The sequence below is a fragment of the Natator depressus genome, chromosome 12 (genome assembly GCF_965152275.1).
Source record: "Natator depressus isolate rNatDep1 chromosome 12, rNatDep2.hap1, whole genome shotgun sequence".
Classification (NCBI taxonomy): domain Eukaryota; kingdom Metazoa; phylum Chordata; order Testudines; family Cheloniidae; genus Natator; species Natator depressus.
The window spans coordinates 37606413-37630364 of record NC_134245.1 but is presented as its reverse complement, the minus strand read 5'-3'; the positions used below and the strand labels follow the sequence as shown (position 1 = coordinate 37630364).

At 45.8% G+C, this 23952-nt stretch overlaps 1 protein-coding gene across 1 annotated transcript in view; it reads left to right on the top strand.

Annotated features, from left to right (window-relative positions):
* The first annotated feature begins 6623 nt into the window (after nucleotides 1-6623).
* The window catches only part of ZCCHC14 (zinc finger CCHC-type containing 14), a 94574-nt gene continuing 77245 nt past the window's right edge, over nucleotides 6624-23952 (top strand). The window contains exons 1-2 of the mRNA XM_074968863.1: nucleotides 6624-7724; nucleotides 23042-23165. Coding sequence (XP_074824964.1) covers nucleotides 7161-7724; nucleotides 23042-23165 — 688 coding nt within the window. The 5' untranslated portion in view covers nucleotides 6624-7160. The remainder of the gene's footprint in view (nucleotides 7725-23041; nucleotides 23166-23952) is intronic.

The following is a 23952-nucleotide window of genomic DNA, read 5'->3' as shown; positions in this document are numbered from 1 at the left end:
ACTACTCCAATAAAAAGAAAAGGAGTACTTGTGGCACCTTAGAGACTAACAAATTTATTTGAGCATAAGCTTTCGTGAGCTACAGCTCACTTCATCGGTTTCTCTCTTCATCAGATGCAACTGATGAAGTGAGCTATAGCTCACGAAAGCTTATGCTCAAATAAATTTGTTAGTCTCTAAGGTGCCACAAGTACTCCTTTTCTTTTTGTGGATACGGACTAACACGGCTGCTACTCTGAAACCTATTGGAATAAAACCATCCAAGCTGTGCCTTCCAAACATGCACACTCATCATCCAGATAATTAACACTGGGCAACAGAGAGAATGCAGGAAATAAGACAGTCTGGAAAAATATAGTTTTGGCATCCAGAGAACTCAGCTTTCACAAAGAAACCCCCTCCCCCTCATACATACACACATTTGACCTTTAGCCTGCCGCCTGTTCTCTTGTGCAAGTTGTAATATGAACTGTTATAACTATGATTTATCTCTCTCGGTGTGGTTCTTTGCATTTTCTCATAGGCCAGCCATGGATTCTTGGTACCATGTTTCTGCTACAACAGAATTCCTTTTAGTTTTTTAGGGCCTCATCCAAAGCCCTAAAGTCAAAGAAGGAAAGGAGTACTTGTGGCACCTTAGAGACTAACAGATTTATTTATTTGAGCATAAGCTTTCGGTTGCATCTGATGAAGTGAGCTGTAGCTCACGAAAGCTTATGCTCAAATTAATATGTTAGTCTCTAAGGTGCCACAAGTACTCCTTTTCTTTTTGCGGATACAGACTAACACGGCTGCTACTCTGAAAGTCAAAGAAGACTCTCATTGACTTTAGATCAGGTGCGAGGCTTTTCTCCATCATCTATTAGGTGCTTAAAAGGCTTAAGTGTGTCGGTCCAAGGGCAAGTACTCCTCTCATTGTTGTAGGGATTGGGAACGCTACAGAAGCAGCACACACCTTCCTCAGGGAAGACAGCACTTCATCTCTTTTCTACTGAGCTCCCCACCAGTATGGCAGTTCTTACTCTTCCATTAAGAGACAAATAAAGACAAGGTCCCTGATCCAAGGAGATCATAATGTATAAGAATCAGTGATGGAAACCCCTTACTCTTACCTTGGGCCAAGAATAAAGATGCTGGTTCCTGGCCTGCTCCATGGAGGGAAAGAAGTAAAAAAAAAAAAAAGTGCATCATCACCCCTATCCTTACCTAATTAATCACATCACAAAACACATAATTAAGCTACATGGAAAAGCATCATCAAAATATCATGTCTCTCTTGGCTGCTCGATGTCCATAAAACCCACAGGTAAATCCAGCTCTGAAATCTCAAATTGTTTCAAAATCTGTAACATACACATTTAAGTCACCATGACAGGGAACCGCAGTTCAGAATGAAGTTGTTTGTGGAGGGAAGGGGGGGTGGGGCGCAGAAATTATCACTATACGAGGGCTTCACTGTCAGTTATGTTTTCACACTACATTTAAAGACACGCCAGGATCAAATGCCAAAATGTCCTTGACCATGGAGAGCTGGCTAATCTGGTAGAGATGTTTTCAGGTTAACATTAGTGGCAGTAGCTTTATTTCGTTTACGAGCTCATGCTATGCTATCTTTCTGATCTCACCTGTTCCATATATGCTTTGAACTTTGTATATTTCTCCATACATAGAATATCAGGGTTGGAAGGGACCTCAGGAGGTCATCTAGTCCAACCCCCTGCTCAAAGCAGGACCAATCCTTGCTATCTAAAACAAATAAAGCATGTAGGCAACCACAAAGAAATGGTGCCCCATAACCGTACCCTCCCTCTAACTCCTTTGCAGAACCACACTATTTTCCATGCTGCTGGATGGCCCCCTTGTGAGAAATAAGAGGAGATAAGACACGTTAGAAACCCAGGGAATGACTTCCCAATCCATACACCACAGAAAATATTGAAACTGAAAGACGCGGTCTACTCCAATGTTCAGGAGATAAAGAAATGTCAGAAAGAGGCTTTTTCAACTTAACTGACAATAAGAGAAGACTCCCCTCAAAAAGCAAAGAAAGAAAAGGAGGCATCGTTTTGGGAGATGATGTACAGCGGGAGTTATACCCCACTACAGGGCCAGCTGACACTAGATTAAAAAGACAACACTAATATTGAACAGCTCCATGCCACGAAAATCCACTCCTGCAGCAAACCCTCTCCTGAGCCGATGCTGGACTGTACGGGATTTGACTTGGACGCAGCAGCAGCCCTGTTTCGTTAGCATTTACTGAAGGGGAGCAGCCACCTGTGAAAAGCCACACGCTCCCAGCTCCACAGCCAGCCTGCAGAGCGGGGCCGGCCAGGGCTCCTTGCCTCGCCGCCTCCCGCAGACAACGGGCTTCTGCGGTGCAGCACCAGCCCAGAGCCAGGCCCTGCAGCGGGGCAGCCCCTTGCCCCAGATCCCCGAGAGAGGCAAGGATCCAGACAGGGCTGCCTTCCGCAAGCCCAAATTCCGCCCCCCCCGAACCAGCCTGGCCTCCCCCAGCTGCAGCAAACCCTCCGAGCCAGCCTGCCCCCCCCGAGCCCAGCAGCCCCCCCGGCCGCAGAAACCCCCCCCCGGTCCCAGCAGGCCACCCCCCGAGCCAGCCTGGCGCCCCCGGTCCCAACAGCCCCCCCCGAACCAGCCGCAGCAAAGCCCCGAGCCAGCCTGCCCCCCCGTCCCAGCAGACCCCGAGCCAGCCTGCCCCCCCGGTCCCAGCAGCCCAGCCAGCCTGGCCCCCCCGGCCGCAGCAGCCCCCCCCGAGCCAGCCTGCTTCCCCGGTCCCAGCAGCCCAGCCAGCCTGGCCCCCCCCCGGCCGCAGCAGCCCCCCCCCGAGCCAGCCTGCCCCCCCGTCCCAGCAGACCCCGAGCCAGCCTGCTTCCCCGGTCCCAGCAGCCCAGCCAGCCTGGCCCCCCCGGCCGCAGCAGCCCCCCCCGAGCCAGCCTGCTTCCCCGGTCCCAGCAGCCCAGCCAGCCTGGCCCCCCCCCCGAGCCAGCCTGGCCCCCCCGGTCCCAGCAGCCCCCTCGAGCCAGCCTGACCCCGTCCCCAGCAACCCCCCCGGCCAGCCTGGCCCCGCCCCGCTCCCAGGCTGCACGCGCGGGGCAGTCAAAGAAGCAGCCACACGCTGTTGCCTCCTACTGCGCCCCGCCCCTGTCGCTCTTGGCCAGTCATCCAGCGGTGGGCGGGACCAAGGCGCATGATTGACATCCCGGCCTCCCGAGGCGGCCCCCGCCCTTGGGAGGTTGGCAGCCAGGAGGGAGGAGCCAATCGTAGCCAGGCCGGTCAGTCAGTGGGCGGAGGGAGGGAAAAGAGGGCGGGGCATCGCGGAGGGTTGGGCCGCGAGTGAGTGGGGAGGGGGAGTGAGTTCCGGCCTCCTCCCTCCCGATCGGGGCTTGGGATTCCTCCGCTGGCCGTTCACTTTCACACACAGTGCCGTGTGCCTCCGCTCCGCTTGCTGCCTCCGGCGGGGATTATTTGTCGCGGTGGTGGCGGCTCGGGCTCTCCGGTGGCGGTTGAAGCCGGCGGGGGTGGCCGGGCTCGGGCGGCGCTCGTCAGCCGCGGAGAGCCAGCGGGAGGCGAGCCGGCGCGGGGCCCAGCCGGAGGAACAGGCTCGCGGAGGGGGCGCGGGGCCCCTGGGAGGCCGGCGGAGGATGGAGCGAGCGGGGCTGAAGCGGAGGGAAGGAGCCGCCCCGTGAGGGGAGCGGCCCAGAGACCTGGTTCTGCCGAGCCGCCCGGGGCAGAGACGCGGCGCTGCCCTCCGCCCGCTGATACCCGGGGGCCTGGCCCGGCATCCCCGGCCTGCCCCCCGCAGCTCCCCGGCCCCTCGGGCCTGCTCCCCCGCCCGGCCGCGGGGAGCGAGAGGGCAGCGTGCCCCGCTTGCTCGGCCCGCGGAGCCCGGCCTCACCCGGCTGCCGGCGCCCTGGGGTCCCGGGGTCCCTGGTGCCGCGTCGGCCCGGACCGCTGCCCCCCGCCCCCCACTGACCCCCTCCCGGGCCCCCGCGTGTCCCGTCATCTCCCCCCGCATCACTGACCCCCTCAAGGCCCCCCGCGTGTCCCGTCATCTCCCCCCCCCATCACTAACCCCCTCCCGGCCCCCCGCGTGTCCCGTCATCTCCCCCCCATCACTAACCCCCTCTAGGCCCCCGCGTGTCCCGTCATCTTCCCCCCCCATCACTGACCCCCTCCCTGGCCCCCGCGTGTCCCGTCATCTTCCCCCCCCCCACTGACCCCCTCCCTGGCCCCCGCGTGTCCTGTCATCTTCCCCCCCCCACTGACCCCCTCCCGGGCCTCCGCGTGTCCCGTCATCTTCCCCCCCCACTGACCCCCTCCCGGGTCCCTGCGTGTCCCGTCATCTTCCCCCCCCACTGACCCCCTCCCGGGTCCCTGCGTGTCCTGTCATCTCTCCCCCCCCACTGACCCCCTCCCGGGCCCCTGCGTGTCCCGTCATCTTCCCCCCTCCCGGGCCCCTGCGTGTCCCGTCATCTTCCCCCCTCCCGGGCCCCTGCGTGTCCCGTCATCTTCCCCCCTCCCGGGCCCCCGCGTGTCCCGTCATCTCCCCCCCCTCACTGACCCCCTCCCGGGCCCCTGCGTGTCCCGTCATCTTCCCCCCTCCCGGGCCCCCGCGTGTCCCGTCATCTCCCCCCCCCCACTGACCCCCTCCCGGGCCCCCGCGTGTCCCGTCATCTCCCCCCCCTCACTGACCCCCTCCCGGGCCCCTGCGTGTCCCGTCATCTTCCCCCCTCCCGGGCCCCCGCGTGTCCCGTCATCTCCCCCCCCCCACTGACCCCCTCCCGGGCCCCCGCGTGTCCCGTCATCTCCCCCCCCCCACTGACCCCCTCCCGGGCCCCCGGGTGTCCCGTCATCTCCCCCCCCCCCACTGACCCCCTCCCGGGCCCCCGGGTGTCCCGTCATCTCCCCCCCGTCACTGATTCTCCTCCCGGGCCCCCGGGTGTCCCGTCATCTCCCCCCCGTCACTGATTCTCCTCCCGGGCCCCCGGGTGTCCCGTCATCTCCCCCCCGTCACTGATTCTCCTCCCGGGCCCCCGGGTGTCCCGTCATCTCCCCCCCGTCACTGATTCTCCTCCCGGGCCCCCGGGTGTCCCGTCATCTCCCCCCCGTCACTGATTCTCCTCCCGGGCCCCCGCGTGTCCCGTCATCTCCCCCCCGTCACTGATTCTCCTCCCGGGCCCCCGCGTGTCCCGTCGTCTCCCCCCCGTCACTGATTCTCCTCCCGGGCCCCCGCGTGTCCCGTCGTCTCCCCCCCGTCACTGATCCCCTCCCGGGCCCCCGCGTGTCCCGTCATCTCCCCCCCGTCACTGATTCTCCTCCCGGGCCCCCGCGTGTCCCGTCGTCTCCCCCCCGTCACTGATCCCCTCCCGGGCCCCCGCGTGTCCCGTCATCTCCCCCCCGTCACTGATTCTCCTCCCGGGCCCCCGGGTGTCCCGTCATCTCCCCCCCGTCACTGATTCTCCTCCCGGGCCCCCGCGTGTCCCGTCGTCTCCCCCCCGTCACTGATTCTCCTCCCGGGCCCCCGCGTGTCCCGTCGTCTCCCCCCCGTCACTGATCCCCTCCCGGGCCCCCGCGTGTCCCGTCGTCTCCCCCCCGTCACTGATCCCCTCCCGGGCCCCCGCGTGTCCCGTCATCTCCCCCCTGTCACTGATCCCCTCCCGGGCCCCCGCGTGTCCCGTCATCTTCCCCCCCCACTGACCCGCTCTAGGCCCCCCACGTGTCCCGTCATCTCCCCCCCCATCATTAACCCCCTCTAGGCCCACCGCGTGTCCCGTCATCTCCCCCCCATCACTAACCCTCTCTAGGCCCCCTGCGTGTCCCGTCATCTCCCCCCCCATCACTGACCCCCTCCCGGGCTCCCGCGTGTCCCATCACCCCCTCCCGATCACTGACCCCCTCCCGGGCCCCCGGGTGTCCTGTCATCTCCCCCCCCCATCACTGACCCCCTCCGGGCCCCCGGGTGTCCCGTCATCTCCCCCCCCCATCACTGACCCCCTCCCGGGCCCCCGGGTGTCCCGTCATCTCCCCCCCCCATCACTGACCCCCTCCCGGGCCCCCGGGTGTCCCGTCATCTCCCCCCCCCATCACTGACCCCCTCCCGGGCCCCCGGGTGTCCCGTCATCTCCCCCCCCCATCACTGACCCCCTCCCGGGCCCCCGGGTGTCCCGTCATCTCTTCCCCCCCCATCACTGACCCCCTCCCGGGCCCCCGGGTGTCCCGTCATCTCTTCCCCCCCCATCACTGACCCCCTCCCGGGCCCCCGGGTGTCCCGTCATCTCTTCCCCCCCCATCACTGACCCCCTCCCGGGCCCCCGGGTGTCCCGTCATTTCCCCCCCCCCCATCACTGACCCCCTCCCGGGCCCCCGGGTGTCCCGTCATTTCCCCCCCCCCCATCACTGACCCCCTCCCGGGCCCCCGGGTGTCCCGTCATTTCCCCCCCCCCATCACTAACCCCCTCCCGGGCCCCCGGGTGTCCCGTCATTTCCCCCCCCCCCATCACTAACCCCCTCCCGGGCCCCCGGGTGTCCCGTCATTTCCCCCCCCCCATCACTAACCCCCTCCCGGGCCCCCGGGTGTCCCGTCATTTCCCCCCCCATCACTAACCCCGTCCTGGTTCCCTGTGTGTCCTGTCGCCCTCCATCACTAATCCGCAGGGTCCTTGCATGTCCCCACATCCCCATCAGTAGCCCCTCCTTGGGGTCCCTGCGTGTCATCTCATCACTCCATTGGAAACCCTTCCCTGGGGTCTTCCTGCCCCTCCCCACCAGGGTCCTTGCGTGTCTCCTCATCCCCACCACTGGAAGCCTCCTCCTCCCCCCTGGGATCCGTGCGTGTCCCCACATCCCCCCCATCAGCAACCCCCTCCTCCAGGGTCCCTGTGTGTCTCTGCATCCCCCCCATCTGTATCTCACCCCTAATGTGAGGTCCCTGATTTTCCTGGATTTTTACTGTTTGGGACCCAGTGTGTATTGCTCTTAGGGTGCCCCCTTCTTGTATCTGGGCACTTACCTCTCAGGGTCCCATTCCCCCACTTCCCTCCCTTTCGTTTGGGCACTTTCCTTCACTCCCCAGTGTGTTTCTCCCCTGTCCCCGGGGGGGCACCAGCACTGGTGGAGGTGGTGGTAGCTGCAGTAGCAACATGGTAGAGAAGCGATGCCCACGGCTGCAGAGGGACAGTGTATACCGCTGGTTCTCAGAACTGCCCTCCCCGCAGCGAGTGGAATTTCTCTGTGGCCTCCTGGACCTGTGCATCCCACTTGAACTGCGCTTCCTAGGTGCCTGCTTAGAGGACTTGGCCCGCAAGGACTATCACTCCCTACGTGACTCTGAAATCAAGGCCAACAACCCTGCTGACTTGGGTAGCCTCACTAACTTGACAGATGAGGTGGTACGTAGCAAACTGCTGGTATCCCTTGCCTTGTTGGGGTCTGCACACCGAGAGGCAGCTGGAGTCCTCTTCCGCACACTTACCCACATTGATTCTGTCATCAACAACTATGGGCTGCAGCTCAACGAGGGCCGCACTGGGGATGAATTTCTCTTGCTTTTCACTATGGCGTCCAACCACCCTGCGTTCAGCTTCCACCAGAAGCAGGTACTGAGGCAAGAGCTTACCCAGATCCAAAACATCATGGCCAGCACCAGCAAGAATCCCAGCATCCCCACCCTTAGCACCATGGCAACCTACCCTGGCTGCCATAAGGTGAGTATTGCAACCTGGCACTCTTCCTTTCAGGGTTTGGGTAATATCTCAAACTATTTTTTTGAAGGCTTAAACAACATAGCCACATATTTTCTCCTTCCTACCACTCAAACATTCTAGTGATAAGTGACAACCTAAGGGAACAGCAAAAATCAATTGCCTAGTAGATGGGATGGTCAGGGATTCATCTAGGATCCTTGGGATCTGTGTCAGATAATCAGAAGGGGGACATTCATCAGTGAGTCACAAGTAGATCAACAGAAATGGGCTTGGACTAACTGGACTGCCTTACTTCATGGGTAGCAGATCAAAGACTAGCGAGGGAGAAAGACATGGAAAATCTAGCTGGAAATGGGAGTCAGCATCTATCTTCAGGGATTATGGACTGGAGGGGTTAGGAATTAGGTTTGTTAGAAGTGTCTGTCTGGTGGCAGTGAAATTTTGGTGAGTTTAGGTCCCACTTAACCATAACCCAGTAGGAGAGACTATCTAAATGCTGAACAAAATTGTACTGGAGTTGTACTTAAAGTGGCTTCTTAAGGGACCGATAAAACTATCAAATTCAGTGGGAGTTGGATCTTTGCCTGAGATGGGTAGGTACGTGTTGGAGGTGTCCCGTAACATAAGTTTCCTTCTAGTTGTACATTCCTTTGGATACTGCTGCCTTAAATTTGAAAGTTTCGGGGGGGTGATTATACTTGGCTGTGGACATCTGGGTGCTTTTTCTCAACATTTTGTTTCCTTGTCTCAAAATATATGGAGCCAACAAGCAGAGGTTACAGGTTTACTTTTTGTTCAATTTAATTTTTTGTTGTGAATGATGTATAGATGGAAAAATATTTTCAGTACAGGCTATAAGGATATAATTAACTGCAGGAGGAGCCTCCATACGAATACTTAATCTTACGGTTTCTGTTCTGCAGAAGAAGCATGACATCAAATCAAAATAAGGAATAGAACAAATATACAGACCTCAGTTCCATCTTCCCCACTCTCACCTTCTTGGTGGTTAAAAGCAAAACTTACCGCATACAAAAGTTCTGTAGAAATAGGATCAGGACCAAGTGAACATGCTCAAGGAATAAAGACATGAATGCCTCTGAGAGCATACCATTTTGGTCTTCACTAATAGTATACAATTTTTATCTAGCTGAGAGAGTGCAGCACCGTTTAAGCCATTCTAAAATGGATTGAGAATCCATTCTACTGTTCTTCCTGGTACCAATAAAAATTACCTTCTGGTAGTCACTTGCCACTGTGTTCAGAAGAACAATAGCCTTTGGGGCAGTGCATTTTAAACATGGAATCGTATATATGGTACACTGGACCCTTGCCAGAAGGTGCGTCTATATAGCGCAAATTTGCATATAATGCGGTCGCGGCAATAGATCCCAAATTTAATTTTTTTAATTGCAATTCATTTTAACGTGGTCTCCGCTATAACACGGTCCCCATGTTAACGCGGTACCACGCATGGATCCCAAATCCCGCGTTCTAGCGAGGGTCCAGTGTATTGAAGAACACTGATAGTTTACATAGTAACAAAATTCTCTTCTTTAAGGGAGTACAAAAAATTAGTGTCACTTTACTGTACAGACGTTCCCTGGGTTACGCAAGACCTGACTTACGCAAATACGCACTTACGGAAAAAGTTCCGTAAGCTTAAAATAGGGGTGTGGGGTTTTTTTGGGCGTAATGGTCAGGTATACATTTCCAACTTATGCAAAATTTGACTTACACAAGGTGTTCCAGAATGGGACGATTGCGTAAGTCAGGGAGCATCTGTATATATTTTCATTGTCTTTTGAAATTTAAGATAATCTGTTTGAGACAATTTCAGACTTGTTTTTAAGAGAAGGCTGCTAAGCTGTTCAGCTGCTGGTAGCTAGTTAATACTTTTTAGAACAAGAAGTTGGCTTAAATCTATAGTTGGACAAAGAGCATGGAAAAACAATACATCTTATTCAATCCAACCATGTTTAATTGTGCACAATTAAATCCAAACATTGCAGGCTTGGATGTTGTGATGATGTGACTTGATAACGTTTGCATGATCACAACATCACCCAGAAGAGTCAGCGCAGGTGCCAGGAGAAGATAAGCTGCATTGGGGCCCCAGCCGTCAGAGCTGTATAAAGACTTTCCCAGTGCCAGCCCTTCCCCATCATTTGTGCTTCTTTGCCAGAGCACAAGCTCTGCTGGGTTGGTATTTGATGTCCGCTAAACTCCTGTGAGCACAAACTCCTCTGGGTTCATCTTAAACACTGAGACGTCCCTTGTCACAAGATACAGTGGAACTACCTTAGACTTCCATGCTGTTGATACAGTGTATAATTTAAATAGCCTAATGACTTATCTAAAGTGTCTGTGACTGTAAAAGGTTGTGGTTTTCTAGCCAAATTGAAACCATAGTTTATTTTATTTTTTGTCCATATAAAATCGAACTATTATTTTGCATTAATGTAGTATTTTTATATAAATTCCTTGCTTTTTATATTTTGAAAAATTAAGAGCAACACTGAGTGCATGTTCTGTCATCAAAATAAGCAGCACAGGCGCTGTGCAGTTATGTATATAGACCTTTGAACACATAGCTAGATAAATGTACTCTGTGCACACTTACATTGAGAGGGAAAACACACAGGCAGTGACTGCCATTTTCATTCATTTGTAACTTTTCAATGTTTTAGTGATTAGGAATCTTTATAGTTCAAATTTGAATTTAAAAATGAAAACACTTGAATTATCCATGAGCAGCAGTGTCTGAAAAATCTATTAATACATGAAAACCAGCTTTTATTTTTTTCATTTTCAGTTCGCTCAAAAGGAGTCGCACATAATTTTACTAAAATTAAAAAACAAACGAACAGCTCGCTTTCTCCCCAGTCCTTTCTGGGCCGTGAACAAGTATGAGAAACTTCAGGCCAAAGGAGTAATTTTGGAAGGAGCTATAAACCTCTGAAAATGCATTTATAATGAAAGTGACTCTTCCAGCACAAATATAACATCAATGCTGTCATGGTATTTGAATGATGTTTGTGTCAACATGTGAATGTTATTTCCCATACCAAGCAAGACACATCTGGGAAGAAAAAAATGTATAATTGTCGAAATAATTCCAATTTACAGTCAGTGAAGTATGTGCATATTTTGTAAGGATCAGGAAGAAAAGGATAATAGCCGTGAAATGTTAAACTCATTACATACAGGGTTCCGTGTTATATGTTTACATCTGGAAGGAGATTGCATGTCCAGTCTGAGGTAGATCTAGATGTTGGGCAGTTTTGATTCTGTGGATTGCTGATCCAGTCTAGTCACTTAAGGTTGAGGGTGAACCATGTCGTATGAAACTTGTGGTGTTCTCTGAGATAGTAAGTACGCGTAACAAAATTGAACTAATTAATTCAAATTTCTGGGTGTTGAACAAGTTTTGCTTTAGATATCCACTGATTTAGGATATACTTTTTTTTTTTTTTTTTTTTTTTTTTACTGTAGATGAAAACAGGTTAATAATATCAATTTTACTCCCACTGTTGCAGGGATGAGGGTTTGGGGGTGATTATTTCAATAACTTTTCCTTCTCTACCTGTCACTTACATAAAACAATTTTGAACCAGGACCAAGAAATACTATACAATGGGGCATTCCAACAAACAGTGAAATAAGGCTGCCTTAGGTGAGTAACGTTTTGGACATCAGTCCTTCAACTGATTCCATGTTGAGGAATGCCCACTGATTTCACTGGGGCTCTGTGCAGGTGTAAGGATCTGACTGGGTGGAGTCAGCTGCAGAATGAGAGCCTTTTACATATTAGTTCTGGCCATATTTTGTTTGCAGTTGAAAGGAAGTAACACAGTTAGTGGTTAATATGATACTGTAGTTGTGTGATTCTGTTGCAAATTGATATCTTATGAATGGTAGGCCAGTCAGCCTCCAATTGCTGTACCAACAACTCTGTTCTAAGAAAGTAGCATATGATATCTATCAATCATATTATTCCATAGGCTCATTTAAAACTTTGGAAATAAGCTGCTTAAGAGAGTTTCTATATTGACCGCTGGATCTGGTTTTAGTGATAAGGTCTTACTTTCAGGTGCATGCAAAATAGTTTTGTTTTTATATTGTGTTGCTGCAGCTGATTGAAAGACCTGAGAATATTTTTGAGGAAACAGTAACTGAAATTTGTAATCCTTTTATGGAACCAAATTTTGAAAAAGTGTGTGTGTGTGTGTGTGTGTATATAATTTTTTTTTTTTTTTTTTTTTTTTTTTTGGAAAACTGAACCTGAGTCCTATCTAGGAGCTCTCTGGCTTTATGCCAGTCTTGCAAAAGAAGGGTAATAATTGGATTGTTCTTAGCACTATTGGATAACTCTGGTTTTCAACTGAATTTTTAGCCTCCGATCTATCATGAGGAATTATGTCTTGTTCAGTCATTTACTATGTTAATACCTGTTTAGGCTAGAAATTGAAGTGTTGCCGTTCCCCTACCACATGACTCAGCCAGGGACTTCAAGACAAGTGGGTGGTACCCCAGATGGGACAGTGTGAGCCCTAACTTTCTTCCTGGTCCTCTTTCATTTGTGATGGTAACTGCATGGTTGTGTCATCAATGGACCTGCATTCAAATCCCTGTGCTCTAAAAGTGAGAGCCTGTGCTACATGAGCTAAAGGAGGAGTTCTCTTACCTTTGAGGCAATGGCATACACAGACCTCTCTGTGGCCTGACCATTTGTGGGTACAGTGAGCCACACCATGTTAATGTGGGTTACGCATAGGTACTGAGTTTCCAGATTGGAAAGTTGAGACTCCCTACTTGGACTAGCATAATTTACTAATGCTAATCCTAGGCTTCTTGTTTTTTCTCACAAAAATGGTTTAATAGGATGAACCAGGAAGGTTTTTTTATAACTGCATAGGAAGGATTTGAAAGGGGTAAAATAGTCTCTATTAGTAGTATGTTCATTTTAATTAAATGAATGTTACCCAATAGTATAATGAATGTTAACATGAGAATCTTATTTAGGCATTTAAAATCAAGCTTATTTGGAAATTGGACTGAATATTCCATTGTGAGAAACCAAATAGAAAGAGCCAAAAAACTTCACTGAATTCATAATGATGTTGACTTTCCCTCCACTTTTTTTTAATGCAGACTGTGATGTTTTTTCTTCAGCCATGACATCATTGTATTCAAGTCCTGTGTTTGTATACTATTTTTTTTCTAATTATCTATTGACTGTTATCAATTACAACTTAAGCAAAATTGAAGTAGGACACTCTTCATATGAAATAAAAGTGAGTATAAATAAAAGGAATAAAATAGAATAAAAGGAGAATAAAGGAGACTGCACTGTTTTACCTGAACCAGTCTCTAAACTGTTTTAGTTAAATCAGTGCTCAAACTGTGTATAAACCACCCATGGAAAAGCAAAGCTAACAATTGTTAACCACACATAAACATTTCAGTGTGCAACTTCAAAGGTGTTGAACAGCAACCTTGTTTTGAAATATTTAACCAGTCAGTTAAAAATCTGTGTTTTTAAATGTATGATTTGAATTGCATAAATTGAGGTGCTATGATTTCTTTAGCTGGTTATTGCGACAGGGCCTGTCTCTTTCTGTGTGTTTGCACAGCGCCAAGCACAACGGGGCTCTGATCCTGATTGAGCCTTCTAATTATTACTCCAATATGTCTAATAATAACTTTTCCCTTGAAGCCATGTCCTGTGTGAGTGAGTTGCAGAGTATATTTTGTGTTTTGCCATTTTGAGGTTTTGTTGTTTTTGCTGAAAACAAAAGAAGTGCTAATTCTAGAGATGCTATTCCCATGAGTATAGTTAAGGGCTATTAGCCTTTCTGTTATAGATTATTTTCAATGACATAACTTAGCTGTTAAAATTAGCTCTATATGAAACTTGGGAGAGAAGGTTTGGATTTTTTTTCCTTTGAAATGTTCCATATTGGTAAAAGGGAAGAGAGCAGGATGAATCAAGAATTGCTTTGCCTGTATGTAAATTAGGAGAAATATAAAAGGCAGTAAAGACAATGGTGTTGGTGTCGTCCAAATCCACATTTCCATATATGCATCTTGTGTGAGTTTTGCATTGAGTATGTGGGGCAGCAAACTGCCAACCTACTTAGCTTTTGGGTAACTGCTAACAATATAATTATATACCTCAACAGTGTTTGAAATCACTGACACTTTTAAACTAAAATACTGCACAATATGCAGTTTTAAAGCCTTCATAATTAACTAAAAAGGATCCAAAAGTAATCAGACCAATTGCTTAGGAATAACTTTTTAATTGAAGAGTTGTAGAGTCAATGATATACTAGAAAATGTTGCTTTTAAACATTGGCTGGCTTTCCCCAGCCCCTATTTTCCTGTTTTATATGTGAATATTGTCACTATCTAACAGCATTTTTTAAACCTATATGCACTGTTTTAAAATATGGATTTTATCTTGTTCACATGTCCTTCTGAATCTGTGAGTTGTTAGTCAGTGAGACCAGAGTACCTGTGAATTATTCCAGTGACAAGGCAAACTAGAAGTCCGTTCACTGCCTGATTTGCACTTCAACAAATATAAGGCTTGCCTTTCCTTCTCTTCCCCTCTCACCTCTCAAATGCGATGCTGGGAGTTGGCAACTGCAAAAGAAGCATAACACTATTTTGATGCCTTAGGCCTAGTCTATGTGACAGAGTTAGATCGACATAAGGTAGCTTATGTCGACCTAACTCTGCAAGCGTTTACACTAAAATGTAGCTCTCACCAATGTAACTTGCTCACTGCACCGACTTAATAACTCTCCCTCTGCGAGAGGCATAGGGCTTAAGTTGATGCAGTGTCAGTGTACTCTGCATTGCTTACATCAACTGTTGCTGCCTTTCAGAAACTGTTCCACAATGCACCATGCTGGCAGTTAAATCAGTGCAAGTGCTCCCAGTGAGGACGTGCACCGCCAACACAAGGAGCATCGTGTGGACATGTAAAACTGATTCAATTATTGTGGTGGCTGTACATCAACGTAACTTAGGTTGACTTGATTTTGTAGTGTAGGCTTCCTTTCGAGTGTATCAACCAGTACTGTCACCTGTTCAGCTGAAATGGTGCTAGCCTCAATGGCCGGATCATTTTTTAACCACAGTGTTGATTAAACATGCTTTCAGTAGATTTAATTAAGTGGTGATAAAATCAGGTCTGGCTGCAGGAGCCTTGTTCATGCTTTGGCTACTACTACCACTGATGCTGGCTGGGAATTGTTTTGTAAACTTTCCAAATTTAGAGATGGTCTAAAGGTTTAGAGAAAGACAGACAGACAAAAAGCCCTATACTGGAAGTCTTGGATACTTTCAAGTGGACCAATAAGATGGACCTGCGTGGTACTTAGTGCAAGTGTCAATGTGTTTTGTTGCTTTCTTTGTAGATATGACTCATATTGTGAATATCTGCAGCTAAAATTGTATACATATGTACTCTAATTGTATAGATGGTGGGTCTGCCTCTTGCTACTGGAGAGATTTCGCCTTAAAAAATTGTATAAACAAAAGCCCTATCAAGAACGTAAGGAGAAATTTATGCACGTTTAATCTCAAATCATACATTAAAATACTGTGTAGTTCAGGATGGAGACCTGCATATCAGATCATGCTGATACGTGCCTAAGTCACTGTTAGTATTAAACTGTCTTCTGTTGACTGCTTTACTATTTAAAATAAAAGTTGTACTGGCAGAATATAGAAGTGATCCACAGTCTATACTTGCATGAACTTCTTTCTGATCTCAAATGGAAAATCTAAAAAAGGCCTGAATCCTTTTAAATGGTTTATAAATTTGAAAAGATCTGACTCTTTTATGTAGTAGGTAACTAATTTAGGTGCTCAAAACTGCATTATGTATCAAATATTAGTGACGATTCAATGAGTGGAGGGGAGAGATTAACGGTATTTCCCATTTTTATTCTGTCCCACCCCATAAATACTATAATTCAGAATTGCATGAAAGCTGTGGAACTTCTGGTCGTGTTGTGTTGTGTTGTTGTGTCCTCTTGCTGCTTAATGTTGTTTTTTTTTTAAAAGCTGAAGTCTTCTTTTAAAGGAAATTTTGTTTGCTTTACAGCAGTAGCTCAGGTTTTGTGTGTTCTGGAAGATTCCATGGCCCTGTGTGCATTATGGAATTTTAGTAAAGGCTTCTGGACAAAGGAAATCTTTATTAAAGAGTAAAGTTGATTAATCGCAGTTAACTCATGCGATCAACTCAAAAATATTAACAGCAATTTAAAAAATTAATCATGATTAATCGCACTGTTAAACAATAGAATACCAATTGACATTTATTAAATATTTTTGGATGTTTTTCTACATTTTCAAATATATTGATTTCTATTACAACACAGAATACAAAGTGTTCACTTTATATTATTATTAATAATTACAACTATTTTCACTGTAAAAATAAGCAAAAGAAATAGTATTTTTCAATTCACTTCACAATTAAGGTACTGTCGTGCAATCTCTTTATCGTGAAAGTGTAACTTACAAATGTAGATTTTGTTTTTGTTACATAACTGCACTCAAAAACAAAACAATGTAGAACTTTAGAGTCTACAAGTCCACTCAGTCCGTCTTCTTATTCAGCCAATTGCTAAAACAAACAAGTTTGTTTACATTTACAAGAGATACTGCTGACTACTTTTATTTACAATGTTACCTGAAAGTGAGAATAGGCGTTCGCATGGCACTTTTGTAGCTGGCGTTGCTAGGTATTTACATGCCAGATACACTAAACGTTCATACTTTGGCCACCATTCCAGAGGACATGCTTCCATGCTGATGATGCTCATTAAAAAAATGTGTTAATTAAATTTGTGACTTAACTCCTTGGGGGAGAATTGTATGTTTCCTGTTCTGTTTTACCTGCATTCTGCCATATGTTTCATGTTATAGCAGTCTCGGATGATGACCCAGCACATGTTCATTTTAAGAACACTTTTCACAGCAGATTTGACAAAACGCAAAGAAGGTATCAATGTGAGATTTCTAAGGATAGATACAGCACTTGACCCAAGGTTTAAGAATCTGAAGTGCCTTCCAAAATCTGAGAGAGATGAGGTGTGGGAGAATGCTTTCAGAAGTCTTAAAAGAGCAATGCTCCGATGTGGAAACTACAGAACCCGAACCACCAAAAAAGAAAATCAACCTTCTGCTGGTGGCATCTGACTCCAGTTGATGAAAATGAACATGCATCGGTCAGCTCTGCTTTGGATCATTATCGAGCAGAACCCATCATCAGTATGGACTCATGTCTTCTGGAATTGTGGTTGAAGCATGAAGGGACATACGAAGCTTTAGCGCATCTGGCACATAAATATCTTGCGATGCCAGCTACAGCAATGCCATACGAACGCCTGTTCTCACTTTCAGGTGACTTAAACAAGACGTGGGCAGCATTATCTCCTGCAAATTGTAACCAGACTTGTTTGTCTGAGAGATTGGCTGAAGTAGGACTGAGTGGACTTGTAGGTTCTAAAGTTTTACATTGTTTTGTTTTTAAATGCAGTTTTTTTGGTACATAATTCTACATTTGTAAGTTCAACTTTCATTTTAAAGAGATTGCACTACAGTACTTGTATTAGGTGAATTGAAATATACAATTTCTTTTGTTTTTTACAGTGCATATATTGTAATAAAAATAAAGTAAGCACTGTATGCTTTGTATTCTGTTATACTTCAATATATTTGAAAATGTAGAAAACATCCAAAAATATTTAAATAAATAGTATTCTATTATTGTTTAACAGTGCAATTAATCACAATTAGCTTTTTAAAAAAACTAATCACATTAATCACTTGACAGCCCTATTAAAGAGTCAGCATTCGCCACACCTTTGATTAAGGTCTGGGAGCATATAATACACACAGAGTCATAGAATTCACAGCAAGAATGGACCACCAGATCATCATCATCTGCTCTGTGATATGCAGAATGTTGTCCAGCAACAGCAGGGATGACTAGACTTGACCTTCATGGTATTTCTAAGGCCTTTTCTACACTGGAGATTTATCCCAATTCCAGCCATCAGTGAATAGCCATCTGTGTAACTGCACTGGTATGAGCCCCTAGTTAGATAGGGAAAGCCAAGCAGTGATTTGTACCACTAGAGCTTACTGTGATTTAAAACCAGGGTATGCTGCTGCAGTGCAAATCACACCTTTCCATTTCTATACTAGACTGGGATTGCACAAGTGTTGCTACATTGGTGGCCAGAATTCCTAATGCAGACAAGGTCTAAGATTTAAAACAAACAACAACAAAAAATCAGAAACACGTAAAAAGGCAGGAGCAGGAATTTGTTTATGAGTCATAAAAAAACAAGAGGGCACAAGCCAGACTCTTTAAAAATCCTTTGCAGCTCACCCGTAAATCTTTCTGCATTTAAGAAACTGAAAGAGAGATTCCTACTCATCAGGATTTATTCCAAGGGTGTGTATCTGGAATTTGACTTGTTTACAAAAGTATTGATGGCTGGCCCCCAATGAAGCTACACCAAGGCATGCCCAAGTGTAGGCAAGGAAAGCCATGATTTGTGCCAATGAAGCTTGCCCCGGCGCAGTATTGGCCATTGATTGTTGGATATGGTCAAATTCCCAGTATAGACGTTTCACTTTCTGAGGCATTTAAGCCCCAGTCCAGCAAAGGTCTTAACTACATGTGTAAATTTAAGAAGGTGAGCAGTGGTATCATGGATTTTAAAGAGAAAAGCCTATATCTAAGATCAGTAATGTCCTAGTCTTGCAGACATACCTGTGAATAGTCCCTTTCACTTCATTGGGACTACAGGCATGCATGAGGTTACTCACATATGCAAAAGTTGGCAGAACTGGGGCCTCAGACAGCATCTTGGAGCCTAGCCCCTGGTTTTCATGCTTCGTGGATCAAACTTAGAATGGTGACCTAGTCTCCTATTGCTAGTTAGGAAATTGACATGAGTAACACTGAGAGGGATGGGTAGGTTTTTGGGTTTTTTGGGGTGTTGTTGTTTTTTTTTAAATGGAAGCCTAAATCACTCAGGGTTCACTTTTTAGAAGCAGCTATGTACCTAAAAACCCAGAAAAGAGGAGAGACCCTGTCCCAATTTGCAGTCTTCAGCAGTAACATCTTTTGGTTAAGTGGGTATTCTAAAACAGTACTGTAGTATCTGAATGATCCCACAATATTTAGCTCATGCTAATTGGAGACTGAAAGGACTGCTATTTAAATTTTCCCCAAGACTTTATAAAAGATGGAACAAAATTGTTAAATATTCTCTATATGTGGCCCCAAACCTGAGAGATCTGGAAATGAAAAAAAAAAAAAAATCTTAAATTGAGTTAGAGGAAGCTCTCAGACAATGTAATTTACAGGGTGAAAAATTAGTGGAGCCCATTACTCTCTAAGATTCCTGCCTCCCCAATTCTTAGTTATTTTTCATATCTGCAACATTATGTGGATTTTTCCCTCAACAATAAATAGGAAATGATTGTATTCATTCATGCAGCTCTTGCGCTTGAAGCCATTAGATGCTACTTAGTGCTATTCTCTTATCCAGCCTTCACTTTGTATGTTTTTAGTCTTATTATACTCTGAATATTTATGACTGAATAGGTAAGGAAATCCGTATTTATTTTGCATAGAGTATTAGTGAATAAACATCCCCCATGAATTTCTTCAGAACAAGTTGTTCCCAAAAAACCACCTATGTAATCTTTTCATAAACTTGGAGAGTATAAGTAGTCATGTTACACATTAGATAGTGTTGGTTTTAATTCAGTCCAGGCCAACAAATAGTTTTCAGTTAAACCATCTATATTTTGTGTTCTGGTTAGTTATTCTGAAAGGGAACAGATAATTACTGTTCTGCTTAAATACTTACCAAGTTAAATTTCCCATTTATGAACACTGCTGTTCTCATGGAAGGACTTTGTGTAGTAAATCCACTGTTATACATCCTCACTGGGTAGCACAGCTAACAGTTAGTAAAGCTGGCTTCAAAGATTTACCACTTCCCATACCTATTTGAGCCATCCATGCATTAGTGAGAACATTTTAGGCTGGTAGCTCTTATTACCTCTCGTACAGCTACAGAACGGGTTGTCAGTATTTCCATTATGAACTTATCTTTGTGCACGGTAATACATAGGAACCATGACATAAAAACCTGAAACTCTGAATTTTCTTGCTATTTTAAATTTGTCAACTGTGACTCAGTTAACATGGTTTGTATTTAATGAATCATGATATATAATTTCTGCACAGAACCCCCCTCAATGAGCCACTGTGCTTCCAGCCCCTCCCCCCCGACTCCTCACTGAGCTGCCTGCAACCAGATTTCCCCCCCCCACAAAACCCTCTCACCCCACACCTGTATCCTCCCACACTAAGCCCTCCATACTTGGATCCTGCTGAGCTGAGCCTGCCTGCTCACAGCTGGTGTACAGGGCCCCCGGGTGTTTCTGGGGCAGGCCCTGCCCTTGCGCTTTCTCAGGGTTGGGTGCAGAGTCCATGTCCTTGGGGCAGGGGTGGGTGTTGTATGGTGGTCTCCCATCTTCATGCAACCAGTGACTTGTGCTCCCCACTGCCATGCTGGAGCCTCCACATTTATTTATTGACAAATAAAATTTGTAGAATTTTAAAATATTGTGTACAGAATTTTTATTTGCTTGGCGCAGAATTCCCTCAGGAATAGTGTGGCTGTAAAAACGTAATTGTGTGTAAATGTTGATATTTTTCAGGTCAGTTTTCTTCTAGGACTGCAAGTTTCACAGTTCATGCAATCCTAGGATATTGCAGTGTGTGTGGTCCAATCAAATATCACTTATTCTTTAATTTTAAAATAGCTGGCTGATCTGAAAATATTACTTACATTACAAAACATTTTTTATTGAAACTTTCCCTTTCTCTAGAAAAACTTCAATGATATGTAACGTCAAAGGATATGGAAGTCAGTGGAAAAAAGTTATTTAAAATCTGTGTGAAGACTTTTAAACAGTCATAGTGAGCCTGACCATAACACCATTAGCTCCCTAACTAAAGTGCTCCATTTGGAACTGATCATGGTGTTGTGGTTGTATGTCAGTTTGAATTTACTGTACTTCGATGTGAGAGTGAGTCAGATAACATATGAGTTCAGCTGGTCAAGATGTGGGCTAAATTGATCTTTACCAAAAATAACAAACGGATTTATGTCTTCCTGGGAAGAATTCAGATTTTGCGTATAACCAAAAATGGGTGACAGCAGGCCTTCCTTGGGAAAACGTCAATCTGTTTCTTGGGTTAAACTTTCCACTGCCAGCAGCAGGTTGGAGTCAGCAGAATGCCCAGCCCTCTGGAACGTCTCTCTCCAGCAATCCACCAGAGTCTGAGTTTAATGAGCTTCAGAAACAGTGCATGATTAGCTCTTCGATCAAGCCTTTGAAAAATTTTAGTTAGGGCATTGGGATTTGTGTGTGTGTGTGTGTGTGTGTGTGACTGAGCTAAGGGTTTCATTGCTAGCCTTTTAATCTGAAAGCTTCGTTTTACAATTGTTCTTATGGGTGTAAGGCACCTGTGTGCTTGGCTGTAGGCCTACAAGTAAATGTCTGAATTAAAAAAGTAAAAGCAGTCTAGCGATGTTGAAGAGGAAGACAGGAGTTGTAGTCATTTCTGTTCCAACATCTCTCAAGATTTTCTCCTATAATCTGTCTTTCCCTTTTGGGGGCTCTGGTGGTGTTTTTTTAAAGCAGGTCGACTTCTCTAGTACAGGTGTAAACTGTCATAGTTTGAACAAATGAGTTTTATGAGTGCAGATTTTCAAATTCCTTCTCTTGTGCACTTAGGTGTTAAAGTGTGTGCGTGTCACACATGTGAGGGCCAATGTCTTATGTGAACCTCACAAAGGGATAATTCTACAAAAACAGAGAGAAATTATGCAAAATCTAAAACATGTAATCCAGTCACAATATACTAGGCTAACGATGGGGTGGATGAGATGTTTTTAAAAAATTGCTTTCGTCCTCATGGCCCTGCCTGGAATCACTATGTGACTGAACCTTAGAGGAAATTGTAAACTCTGATGTTAGTTACCGTGAATAATGACTAGTTTATTTTGTTACACTGAGATTACATTTTCCTCTCTTGTGATTTGTGAAAGGATAGAACCTATGTTAAATTAGAATCCTTCAGACTGGGATTTCTTGTTAATTCAAAATGTGGCAGTTGAATTTCAAGGAATGCATTTGTTAACATGAGTACTTTTGTTGGTGTTAATAACCTATTTAAACACACAGGTTTTTCGCCTTTCAGATACTTAAGCCCTATTGCTAATGTGACCATTCTCCGTATCTGCTTCTCCTTTTTTAGAAAATGAGAGAGGCTAATTGACTTGCTTTAGGTGGTAAATTCTTCACATTACGCTACTAACAATAGGTGTTTCTCTACATTGTAGCACAAATGTGCAGATTGTTGTGGACAGCAACTAAAGGAGTTTAAATGTTCTGTTTTTCATATGATTTATGTTTGTTTTTCTAGCTCTTGAGTCATAGTGAAAATATGTTCCTTATGCTAAGTGCAGTTCAAAAGGTACATATTAGGCTATAAAGTCGGTTTTTGATGATGCAGTCTACTTGTTCAAGTTTTTCTCTTTCACAATGAATCATTTTTCATCAAAGTATAGTCTTCAGATCTTGATGGCAAGCTCCCAAATTGCAAAGCCAACTGAGTCACTTTCTTACACTGTTTTTTGTCCTGAGAGGTGAAGTTGGTTTCTTATCTGTTGCAGTTAGGGTGACCAGATGTCCCTATTTTATAGGGACAGTCCCAATATTTGGGGCTTTTTCTTCTATAGGCACCTATTACCCCCCACCCGCTGTCCCAGTTTTTCACACTTGCTGTCTGGTCACCCTAGTTGCAGTAATATTTAAGATACATGACACAACATAAAAGTGGTTGCCCTTTGCCTGACATAGTAACCCAGGTTTGCTCTTAAAGTACAAACTCTTCTTTTGTTAAAATGTGTTTAAAATGGACTGTTGCATAAGCATAACACTTTAAAATAAATGGTACTTTTGTGTACCACTGTGTGGATTATGAAGGCTAATTTAGATTTACAAATGCCTGACTAAAAAGCTCCTCCACCAAATTGTCACTTGTAAAAATATACTGAAAAATGTATAACTGTTTTAGAATAGAATAGTAATGCTCTTGATGGCTCTTAACTCAATTTGAAACACTATTCATGTAGTAGAGGAAAATGGAATATTCCAAAGTTATATCAGCTTTATTTATTTGTTTTTTCCAGGTCACTCCAAGATCTGAGACCCCCATAAAAAGTGTCAGTAACAGTTTGGAAAATGCACTACATACGTCCGCACATTCCATTGAGGAGTCGTTACCCAAGAGATCTTCAGGAAAACACTCCAAAGGTGGGTCCCAACTTGCTTTGCATAATTCACATCATATATCTCTAATTGCTTTAAGGAAGTATTTTATAATCCTGATGCAAGATTGTAACTGTGTTTCTTTGCTAACTTGTTGAATTCAGCAAGGATAGCACACTGAATGTAGAATGGTCATTGGAGAAAGTCAGCTTAGTCTTCCAATAAATAGTTAAATGTTTATAGTAAGAGACACGTTCTGCTGGGCAGTTAGCAAGAATGTTGCTTACAACTTAACCTCCTTTTAACTCTTTTTTGTCAAATTATGTCTTCGCAAAAACTAAATGTCTCCTGATTTGTTTAAGTAATTGGTAGTCCGTATATCTTGTGTCTTTGTATAAGTAGTTAATTAATATATTTTAGTATAAAAATGTTTGCTATAGTCATTGTTGCTGTTCCTCTTAGAGACGAGACAACAGGTAGAAGAGCAGCTATGTTTTGGTATTCTGTTTTGTTTTTCAAGAGGACATTCCTGTGTGTGCAGTAAGGAGGGGTGGATGGTACGAGAATCAGTCGACCCTTGGCACCTTCCTTTCCCCAGCCATACAACCCCTATTGTTCTGTTCATTTGCTAACTCTGAAAGCTGAATGTTCATCCAAAATCACTAGGAGTTCAATTTAATGCTGCATTGCCAGTAGGTAATAATAAATGTACAGACCTTTCAGTGTCCAATATCTGTGTGTAAGCATACCTGTCATGTTGAGGTCATCGGTTATTTAAAAAAATGTTTGAGAATGTTGCTGGTGGATGGGGAGCTAAAACAGATTGTGTTCA